At 35.6% G+C, this 12,128-nt stretch overlaps 1 protein-coding gene across 4 annotated transcripts in view; it reads left to right on the plus strand.

The window, feature by feature from the left end:
- NBEA (neurobeachin) overlaps positions 1-12,128 on the plus strand; it is a 470,259-nt gene that overhangs the window by 245,099 nt on the left and 213,032 nt on the right. For all 4 annotated transcript variants that reach the window (XM_050332434.1, XM_050332435.1, XM_050332438.1 and 1 more), the window contains one exon: positions 796-962. In XM_050332434.1, the coding sequence (XP_050188391.1) occupies positions 796-962 (167 nt within the window). The remainder of the gene's footprint in view (positions 1-795; positions 963-12,128) is intronic.

Genomic DNA, 12,128 nt, shown 5'->3' on the forward strand with positions numbered 1-12,128 from the left:
AAATGGAAAAATATTGTGCTTATTATACATAAAGAAAGGGTTTATAAAAAATACCAAAACAACACCACAGTTTAGAAACAAATTTGCATGAAGTCCAATAACCACAGCATTTATTTTAGACATAGTTTTCTCTTAAAGGAAACATGATGAAACTATTCAATCTTTTCCAGTTTAAAAGATGAGCAATTTTTTATCCATTATGGTTTTTAGAAGTGGTAGTATGTTATGAAATTTTTTCAGGTTGTGATATGAAATAGCAAATATACTCCTTAGTTTTGTAGTTAAAGGAGTTCCTATTTAGCACCCTTAGTAATAAAAGAATCAAATGGCTTTTTAATTTTAGATTTTAATGTAATTTAAAAATCAAAACCCGTGTACATAACTTTTTTCTTGCATTTTTTGCTATGTATGTTATAGCTCTTATGTATGTTATACCTAAGAACACATGAAACATTTCCCACGAGAGGCTAACTTTTAATGCTTGTCCATGGTCACACATAAACACACAGAGATATATGGCTAAGTGTGTTTTTTTTGCAATTCTGTTGTCTTTGCCATTGGTATTTCAATTTTTACATCTTCTAAGTGAATGCTTTTTCATGGATAGTATATAGTAGTAGAACAATTTCGATGGAATGGCATGATCTCATCCTCTGAAAAGTATTTTAATGGGTTCTTGTAGAGAGAGTTTTAATAAATAATAATTTTATTTACTAAAGAGTTTTAGTAAATAATAATTTTAGGGCAATTCTAAATAGCCTGTATTTTAGTAAGTGGATGTGCTTTCATTCCTAGTCGCAGTGTGCTCAGTATGCTGCTGACAGAAGAGAGGAGGAGAAGATGTGTGATCACCTCATCAGTGCTGCTAAGCATCGAGATCATGTTACAGCCAATCAGCTGAAACAGAAGATACTCAACATACTGACAAATAAGCATGGTGCCTGGGGAGCCGTTTCTCACAGGTAACTTGCAAACGTAAAATGTGTGGGGCTTTAAATGTTGCTTTCAAGGTTTAAGAGAAGCAGGTATTGTGTAACTGAAATATGAATGTATTATAGGCTTTAATTTACTTAAACGTAGCATGTGCAAAGCTCAACATAACCAAAATGCAGCTCAATTCTTCAGGTACTCCTGTTAAAAAAATTAATTTAAAAAATATGGAAAATATATAATTTCTTCCATATGTAACTGGTGTAGTGTTTGAGGTTTTAATCAGAGCTGTATTGAGTACTGTTTTTAAAAGTTCATTCTATTCAAAGGTGATATTAAATGTTTTCATATATCATGCAAAAAATCGGAGCCTTGCTCTTCTGAATCACAAAATAGCCAGTGGCTAAGGTGCTGACCCTCATGCAGAAGACTTGAGCTGAAATTGCTCTTTTCCTTCATTCAGAGCAAGGTCTTGAACCTGAGTCTGTCATGTGAGTGCCCTGTCTGCAAAAGTAGAGACTGCCAAGTCTCTCTCTTGTTTGTCCATTCTAGCCACAAATACCTGATTATTTATTCAGAGTGAAACAAACAAAAGAAATCAAGGTAGTCCTGCTCCCAGATACCCAAAATTTTACAGAGTGATTTTCTACATAAATCCTATTTAAGTCTGTTCTGAGTCAGGCAGAGCAGAACAGGAAATTCCCTCTTATTCCTGAAAAACCTTTTCAGTAAGAAACTATTTGAAATGGATAGACTAATACAAAAACTTTTCGCTAGATAAATATTCTTTAAAAATATATTTTTGTTTAGATTGACTACATATCTAGGGTTTAAGCCTATTAGAAAACTTGCCAAGTAGTTTATTTGACATGTCAGAAATAAGGTTTAATAAATACCACATATATTCTTCGTTCTTTTTGTAATTATGTCTAATTGGTTCTTGCAGTTATACAGTGTTCAAAAAAACCTGAAATTTTTCATGTTCATTACCTAAAGAAATCATTCTTTCCTGGATGATGATGGAGATGTATTTATTTTTTAAGGTGGTAAAAAGTGTGGAAATTCAGTCTTACAAAAACTCTGTAGTCTAACACCAGAGACATTCTGGTGGAAATTACAAAAATGACAATTACAAACATTGTGATATGTTTAATTCAAAACAGTCTTAGACCATAAGGGATGCTCATGTTATCTCTAGTTGAAGCTTAAAACTGTGTGTCTGGAAAGTTGAGCATGATGAAAATAAATGCACTTTTCAATCCTTTTAATGTCTTTGAATAATGAATAACAATTTTTAAACAATGTTGTTGCTTAAGTTTGTGAATGGCTGCAGTCACTTTGCAGGCTTAAATTGGTTCCTGGTTACTGACTTTTCCACGAAACTATCTCTTCCTAGGGCTAGATAACTTTTATCTCCAGGATTGTTTATGGCACCCTTAAGGGCAGCAGTCCATTGCTGCAGCTTTTTTTTTGTCCTAAGTCCATGATAGTTTTTGATGGGCCGTAACACAGCTTGACACCTGTGACAAACGTATCAAATTTCATACATCAAACAAAAGAAACTTATTTTATCCCTGTCATGCCACTTCCCCGGTCTGTCTGCTTCTCAATTACTGGCAGGGCTGCTTTTCCATTTTGGTTCTTGCTGTGTTAGGTGCAGCTGTTGGCTTGATTATGTTTTAGCTGCAGGCAGCTGCTTAACCTGGAGAACGGGGGACATGGTGACAGCACAAGATCTCCAAGTGAGGTTCCCTCTTTGAAGGAGCCAAGCGGGAAGCAAATGGCCTTGCACTGCAGATTTTACCACATGTGCCATGGCAGCTTTGTGATCCAGCACATAAGTGCACCTTTTGTTATGAAACTTAGTGGATTGTGAATGGGAAGAACTAGGATGACAGCAGGGAAAGGGAGATGCCCAGTGGGAGAGCTTCTGAGCCTTGTTAGGGACTGAGGTCACTCATTCTTAGTGGGCAGATCTGAAAAGCATCAAGGGCAGAAAATGGAGAGAGGTCTCATTAAACTCCTCAGGCACAGAAGGCGTAAACTGTTTCTAATTAGGTAGCTCTCCCAAAACTCCAATATTGGAGAATATGATGAAAATTGAGATGGGTTCCAAAATCGTACACACCTTTGGTCTTGGCTGGCAGGAGACAAAACAGGACTCAAGTCTCTGGTTTTAGTTCCTGACAAACAGTTGCAGCATTAGCAGTTTCTTTATTGACTGTACCCCGGGAGATACAGCCTGACTGGAATACAGAGTTACTTTAAAACAAACAAAAAAACCCAGGTTGTCATTCCAGACCTCTAGACTTCTGTAGTGTTCCCATTATTTCTGTCAGGGAAAGTGTTCCCAATTCTGAAGGTGCACTGGTGGTCTCCTGTTCACCTTGGGACCTGAAGACCCTTCATTGAAACAGTGAATTAAGGAGAGTGTTCTCAGGCCCAGTAGGGGCAGTGGAAGAAACAGGCAGCCAGTTCTGCACAATAAATACTTGAGTAATAGCAATACCTTTTGATATCCAAAATGGATAAGATAATGGTAAGAAAATATTTAGGCAGACGTGAGTGTGATTCTTCAGAGCTTCAGTTCTCTATTGCATACACAGCTGCAGCTACTGATCTACTGATAATTGTAGCGTACAGTACTTGTACATAGAATCATAAAATCGTTTAGGATGAAACGGATCTGTAAGATCATCGAGTCCAACCATTAACCTAACACTGTCAAGTTCCTCACTAAATGATTTCCTTAAGTGCCACATCTACAGTCTTTTAAATACCTGCAGGGATGGTGACTCAACCACTTCTCTGGGCAATCTGTTCTAATGTTTCACAACACTTTTGGTGAAGAAATTTTTCCTAATATCCAATCTAAACCTCCCCTGGCACAACCTGGCACCATTTCCTCTTGTCCTATATGTTTCTGTTCATCTCTTCTCAAGATAAACGATTTTTAACTTCTTTAACATTGATCCTCATGTTGCAAAATGTTACAGTCTTATTTTGTCAAATATGACTCAACTTCTTCCTTGTGTTTGTGATTCAAGGCAATGAGCTTGTAAGCTTCCCCAGCTTTTGTGTCTGTGTGTTTTGTCTTTGCAGAAAGCAGCAACCAGCATTTACTATTTAATCTGTGGGTGCCACTGAGTTTACTCTTTGTTCATTAAGAAACAAAGAGGCTATTAAGAAACACAGAAGGCTAGTACTGAGAGGAAAAACAAGAGGTTTGATGAGTGAAATACTATAGTATTTTTAAATTATGAAATTTAAATATATTATCATAAACTGTTCTCAAAATCTTTGAAGAAAGAAGAATGAAATTGAATGGTATGAGTCAACAAAATATCATATGAAATCTTCAATTCCAAGTTCAATTATAGTTACACATCTATAGCTTAAATAAAAATAACATAAAATCATAGATGACTTGCATTTCAATTAGCTTCCTAATTATCTAAGAATTTATGAAGGTGAAATTAATTACAGCCAAGTGCTCCACAACTTAAATAAATTCCTACAAATGCAGTAACAATGTACAATCAATACCTGTCCATACATTAATCAATCAGTAGAGTTTGAGTTGGTCTGAAAACCTCTTTCATCTCCTGAACAGAAATAGTAAATAATGGCTTTGAAAAAAAACCAAACTTTAGTTTTTATTGCTTGTCAGTGCTAGCTTGTTTCCTTCATGTCTTACTGTGAAAACCAAAATTCTTTTCCCTGGTTTCTTGCAAGTGTGAGCATCAACTCCTCTACAACAAACAGAAATTACTGAATCATCTGATTTTCCTCTACATATCTCAGACAAAGAATAATAGATTTCAAAATAAATCTCATTATTTTGTTACAAATCCTCTTTGTGCCCTTAAACCAAACTAATTCTGTTTTCCACATTTTGGCAATTTGACACTTTCAGGTATCTCCATAATAGCTTACCCTAAACATACTAGTTTTCCTGTTTTTAATTTCAGCATTGTACCAAAACTAGAATTCTGCAGGTTTTTCCCATTCAGATGAGAAATTGATGAGCTGGTTATTTCTTTGATTCATTGCCACTTATTCAGAGTGAGTATGCAACATTCTATTTCCTTGAACTCAGGAAGAATCAAACAGGGTGTTTCATAGCTTAGCATTCAAAGCTTTCTTAAGCCAGCACTTACCCTTAGCTTTTTTCAGGGTTATAGTTTTTATGTCACAACATATGCTTCCTTCTGTCTTCTCTGTCAGCTTCATATGGTGCTTCTCTTCCTCCCCATCTGCTTCTCTCCCCATACACATCTTTCTTAAAAAAAAAAAAAAGTTTAGTGAAACTTGTCTGTACACACAGTATGAATTCCTTATCAACCATATGCATGCCTGTGTTTTGGGCCATAGGTTGTTACTGTATTACTTCAGCTTCTTGGCTTTAGCAGATATTTCAACTTTTCAAAAACTTTTATTCAAGTATACTGTATATGTAGCTCTACCTTACAGTTTCTATAGGTTTAAGGCAATCTAGGGCAATAAGAAGAGTTCAGAGTTCCAACTAGTGTTCTAAATCCAAATATGAAGTACTTATCATAGATAGTTTCACATGATCAGTTTCGATATTCACAGGAGTCCTACTATAATGAGAAAAATTATATTTAGAAATGAGACTTGGTATCTCCTGCTTTCCGTGATTTGATGAAGGAGGTTCCACCTACATTAAAGCACTTTACGAAAGAGCAAGTATACAAGGGCTTTTTCTGTTCAAATCCATCTTTGGTTAAACTAGACACCCATAACAAATTAATCATTCATGGTGGAGGGCAGAGCTGTCAAACTCATTCTCTGGTGAAGACCAAATTCGTCTGGGGAGACAGGCTTGAAATAAAAAGTTTCTTGCCAGACAGCTAGTTCTGCCACTCACTACAACATGTGCTTCTACAGAGACTGGGTTCTGCTGGGGGCTAAGAACAGAAAGAGAACTCCCCTTTCCCAAACCTATGGGGCTTGGTAGTTAAATAAGTTGATTCTGGGACAACACTGGTTCTAAACCAAGTATTTCCGGTTTACATAAAGGAGACCAGATCACAGGAATTTAGTATGAAGTTGTTTCTCTTACAGCCAGCCTTTGGCATTCTCTAAATCCATCTTTATACTAGCTGCTGTCTTAGGAACTTCAGAGAAGAAGAGAACCTATCCTGTCTCCCACTGCAAATCAGCTTTATCTGGTTTAGCTACTCATTTAGTTCTGGCTCATTTTAGCTGCTAGACATAAAATACAAAGGCATCTTTAGAAAGTGGAAAAGATGTAGGACCAGATCCTGTCTGCTAGATCCAGAAGCGTGTTTGACATGCTGTTGTTAGAGGGCTTCTTAAGCTTCTGCACTTTTCCACATTCTCTATAAGAACTATGGATTTTTTGTTTCTGGAATTGGTGGAATGTTTTGTTTTGGTTTTTTTTTTACCCTCTGCAGAATATATACTTTCAGATTGACCTAATAGATCTACACACTTTAGCTTGGTCATTAGCTATCCTGTTCCAAGTTCCAGATACTTATTTCTGAGATGATTTCATCACAACAAGCATTTAGAAAATGCTTTTCTGTCTTCTGTTGTTTTTACTTAGCTGCACTACTTGAGGTACCTTGAGACCAGCAAATTTGTCAGCAGCATTCACATTTTCAATCCAGTATTAGTTATCCTTCTATAGCAGGATTTAAACATAGATATGAGTGAGGTGATTTTGCTAGTCTGATCACTCTTTTGTAGTATTTGACATTACAATCCACTCTTTAAGTTTCTTACTATGCTTTCAACTTTGTGGCTGCTCTACATCCCCTACCCATTGTATACCCTCTTTCTTCCTCTCTCCCTGAATGCTTACCACTGTGTGGAAGGCAGAGAGTATTTGAAGGAGTTCTTGCTAATAGTACTGTGGCACTTGACAAGCATGATGGAAAAAGGGGAATAGAAGAATTCTGCATTCTTTTCTAATAACGGGAGGTTAAGCGTAAGGTGCTATTTACAGCATAGAGATACCTGCCAAGGAAAGAGTATTGTATAAACCAGAGATGGGCTGCACAAGTGATTGCACAGTTTGCTTATTTGAGATTTATTCACTTCTGTATTTGTGCAAGCTTACTCAGTTAACTGATTTGAACTGTGGTGCTGTTCTATGGATTTTTTCCCACATCTGGAAGAAACCTCTTAAGAAAATATTTTCTTTGGAAAGAGGTAGTGTTTTCCAATGTTGAGAAACATATGGTACTCAGGGAAGACATGTTCAACTCTACAGAAAGACTTGTTTATTTCTAGGAAGTACAATACCTTGTAGTTCATATTAAAGAAGGAAGGCTTCTGCATTTTCTTCCACATTATTACTTCTGCCTTAAGAGGATTTTTTTTTCTTCTTTACTCTTTTTTTTCCACTTTGCTTCAATATATTCTCTCTGCTTAAATTTGGTTTTCCCATTTTGTTTCATGGCAAACACAAAGAAGAAAGTTTTGTGAATTTTGGTTTTCTTTACCCTTAGGAACAACAGATCTTTAAATATCAGCTGGAACAGTAATCAGAATACAAACCCAAATTACATACAGTCAGTTTAACTGTATATATAGTGATTGGTTTGTTAAGGAGTTTGCTCCTTCTGAAGCCTAACCATAGAGCTAGTATGTGCATACACGTGCAGCCATTCAGTTTCCAGGATACCAGTCACAAAAACAGCCATTATGGTTCAGACCTGTGGTCCCTCTAGCCCTGTAACCTGTCTTCAGCTGTAACTGAATAATTAAGAAACAGAAAGACGGGACAAGTATTAGGTGGCCAGGTCCATCTAATACTCACTCAGACTCCTTAAATTTTCCACTTAGGATTTCCTGAGGAATCTCAAATTCAGACAGTCTTGATTTTGAAGTTTCCATATCTCAGTAGGGCTTCAATATCCAGATGCCTTTCTTCATGTTTTCCTGCAGTTCCTGCAGCACAAACAAGCTCTGCAGTGGTTATCAGCAGACTGGACTAACAGTTTCCAGTACTGGACAATGTTCCCAGCATCTGTGGTCCTTCTTTGCCTGCCTCCAGTTTAGATAGAAGTAGAAACTCAGTAAAAACCATGAGAGAGGAATTTATTATTAGGTAGATAACACTTTCCTCACACAATTATAATATTTTCGCACGTGTCTATCCAGTAATACCTGTACAATATAGCAGCATATTTCCCACCTTCCCCATACGTAAGAGCAGAAAGCAAAGAATAAAAAAGGAAAAAAAGCCATAGATGTGAAGACTGAATAAGAAAACTTTATGCTTCTAAAAAGGCCTTATATACTCAGAAATGAAAATTCTGTGGTTCATCCTTTATTTTCTGACATTAAATGGATGAGAAAGATCCTGCTTTTAAGTCACGATAGGCTGCTTTAGTACCATTACAATCCAGGGTTCTTTCCCATGTGATGCTTCAAGTAAATTACAGAAGATGAATGCAAAGCTGTTTTTCTAAGAGAAACATCTGTAGTATTTCGGTAGACTTCTCAGACATTTTTTGTTGGAAACATCAGAAATGTGAAGTTTAACCAGAAGTAAAAACCCAGTGCAACAATTTTAATTCCCTTTGTCTCAAAACCTAAATGTCTTCTACTTTTTTATTTGAAATATATTTATGTCCAGCCATACCACTGTAAAATAATTTGAGACATTCAGAAGAGGGTTTGGAATTGAACTGGAGATTAAATCATCTTCAGACACTGAGGAAGGTGTAATATGGTACATCCCAATCGCATGCTTTGAATCCCCCTTTCTTTGAGAGGGGAGTGGAATTATACAGAAAATTATACAGAAAACCTGTTCCATTTCTTTGAGAGAATTATAGTTGAATTTGTATGTTCATTATAGGATCATTTTCTTTCTTAAAAATTACATTAATTATGCCTGGCTTTAGACCTAACCTTTCTCATAGTTGTGTCTTCCTACTTCCTTTTTCCTCATGGCAAGGTGTAATCAGCTAAGATAGACTGATCTGTTTTTCTTGTCTTAGTTGCTCAGATTTTTTTTTTTGCCCTCCTTTCTAAAAAAATCAACCTCTGTAATGATTTTTTCCCCCCATTTTTAGTTCTCTGTGGTACAAGATTTTCCTTCTTCAAACTAGTGTAGAGCTTTCCTAAGTCAATGCGTCAATAATATAGTTCATCTGATGCTAAAAAGGAAATATTTTATCGCTGCTTAGCAGGTTTTTGTTTCCTCATCACCTGCAGTCTTTATCTGTCCATGCTTTTACCATCAACCAGAAATACTCTGTGCTTGTGCCTATTTCACTTTATCTTCTCTTGCTTTGTCTGCAGTAATTTCTAACCTGCTAGGAGCCCTGTCTTGCAGTATTACTACAGGAGAGGGATGGGCTGCTGCTGCTCCCAAGCGCCACATAAGAGGTCCTGTTTTCGGGTGTACAGGGAGCATGGACAGAGAGGCCAGCAATCAGAGCCTTGTCCCTTCCTTATTACCTTAATATAGCTTAGCAGGAGGTTTCCTTGTGTTTGGTGTTTCTGTGTGCATTTTGTTAGTACAGTTTGTGTATTTATAGATACTAAACTATGAAGATCATCACTGGACAACTCACATTTCTGATTTCTGAAAAAAATGGCCAGAAGAAATCTCTCTTTCAATTGGTCACTTTTTGTTGCATTTTGGGGGTGTATTTGTTTGTCTAATTGATTGATTTTAGTTTTTTAAAACAGTGAAAAAAAAAATTTACACAGGTTTACTGTGACTGATTCAGAAACACGATGTCTGTAATAGATGTCTCATCACTTGAAGGAGGTTACTGTACTTGATTATATTGCTTTCCTTGTTGATGAAATAGATGTGGTAATGCACAGTATAATTCTAAATACTATTTACATCAATCAACTTGGTATTAAAAGTGCTGTGTAGGCTTGGTTTTATTATCTATTTTTACATGGCTTGTGTGGATTTGGTACATTTGTTATTATAGCATTTACTTTTCTATATAAATGTTTTTTAAATAACCTGTACGATTTGGGGGGTTTTCAGCAGTAATATCTGTTTACAGAGAGGTTTGATCTATATGTAGATATACTTCTTGTACGCTTACAGACATAATATATTTGATGATGACAGATTGCAAGCTTCTCCCAATATTTGGGCTCCCCAGTATATTGGTATCTGTTGTCAATAATATAGACTGTTGGTTGGGTTGGAAAGCTTCATTGCTCAGGAGTGTTATATTTTGAAGTCATCTGTCATGGATGTGTTATAGAGATCGGAGACTATTTATGTTTGTGGCATTTTAAGTAACTCAGTAAAACCCTTTAAAATATACAGAAAAGGCTTATTTACTGTCATCACTGCTCACTTAATCCTGTGACCCTGACATGCTAGTATGCCCATAAAACTCCCAGCAGGTAGTTCAATAAAAAACATGATAATCACAGTCCAATGATTGTTTCAGCTTCATGAATACACTGTCTTGTGACATAAGTATTTCTTAAACATTCAATAGCACTGAACCATTTTAAACCCCAATATAGTAGCAAATTGTCCTATTGTCTAGATTACTTGAAAAAACACCAAAAACTTCAAAAACCGTAGATAGTACTTCTGTTCAATTTGAGAATACTGACCATTGTTTTAAAAAATAGTCTGCATACACAGTGCTAATAGACTAGTATTTAAATTATTTCTTAAAATGTAAGTGTATCTATTTTTCAGATTTCCTTTTTTTTTTTTTTCCCACTTTTCTCCTGATATCAAACTATTTTTATTGGAGGGAAATGCTTTTTGATTTTGTTACAGTCATAAGCTGAATCTAGAAAAAATGCATATGTAAGAAATTTCTTTAGATGATTTACTAGAAGCTATGTTTGCACTAATGGTAGGAAGCAATAAAAATGTACATAAAGAGAAAGGTAAATTTTATGTCTCTTAGGCTTAATTTAAAAATACTACTGAAGCCTTTGGGATACTTTGCCATAAGACTGTGTTATTTTTATGCATCTTGTGCTATGTGGAAACATGGAGGAAAGTAAAACATGAAATATTTGCCTCATGGTGAGTGGAAGTGTTGATTTGGTATTAAAAAATGTTCACTTTCATTTTCTTTAGCGTATAGACATTCAAGTTTCCCATTTCTGTTAGGTAACAAGGCATTGTTTTCAGTCTCTTACACTGAATAGTACTCTAACCTCTTGTATATTCTTGACTAAAAAGTGGAGTTTTCAAAGTTGATGACAGCTTAATAGTAGAGGAAATTTATTTAGTGAACTTCAGACAGTATTTTCAGGGGTAGAGTTTCATACTGAACTGCTGAGCTAAAAATCTGTGAAAATTAATTGAGTGAAAGCTGTCAGAAAAGAAGATTAGCCAGGAGTAGGATGTGATATGTATCTACCAAACCAAAATGGAATCTACTGTCCTTTCTGATTTAATCTCAATTAAGTACCACTGAAATGCATGAGAGATAATACATATCTACCTCACATTATTTGGTTAAATGCCAGACAAGGTTGAATAAGAAAAAAATAGTTTCTTTTGTAACAGTCTTTCCATTTGAGATAATCATGATGGGCTAATAAAAATCTCAGTTTCATACTCTTAGAGGACCCAGACAGACAAACTGTTTAATTCTTCTCCAAGTATATGTCACCTTTCGTTTTTAACAGTCTTGGAATTAAAAATGTACAAAAAACATGATTGGAAATTTGTGGGAAAGGCAACCAATTTCTCTGGTAATGGTCTCCATGAAAACCATATGGTCTGGTAAATTTTAACAAAGTATAAAGGTTTGAAGCCTGAAGAAATAAAGCCAAAGTATTAAAATTAGTATAAAAGATAGATTGGAATTTATTAACAAATCAATAGTGCTAGAGAAATATTACCAATTGTCTTTAAAAAAGGAAAACTACTTTTTATATACAAATTACATTTCTCCACTAGGGTAAATGGTCCTTTAACATATCAGATACACTCAGGCTTAGTTTTTGACTGGGTTATTGGACTAACAATACTGTGTATACTGTTGCTGTAATTTGGTGATTAATATATTATCTTCCTTGGAAAGATATAGATATGTTTTTTCTGCAACACACAGGTTAGAAAAATTGATGTACCTGGCCTCCACTGGATGTCCATTCATGCTTCTTTCTGAGTAGGCATCCAGTGGAAGCCAGGCACATTAATTTTTTTATGTGTGTTTGCAGAAGCTAAATCTACAGGTCAG

The sequence above is a fragment of the Myiozetetes cayanensis genome, unplaced genomic scaffold (assembly GCF_022539395.1).
Source record: "Myiozetetes cayanensis isolate MyiCay16 unplaced genomic scaffold, myiCay2020 scf5-8, whole genome shotgun sequence".
Classification (NCBI taxonomy): Eukaryota; Metazoa; Chordata; class Aves; order Passeriformes; family Tyrannidae; genus Myiozetetes; species Myiozetetes cayanensis.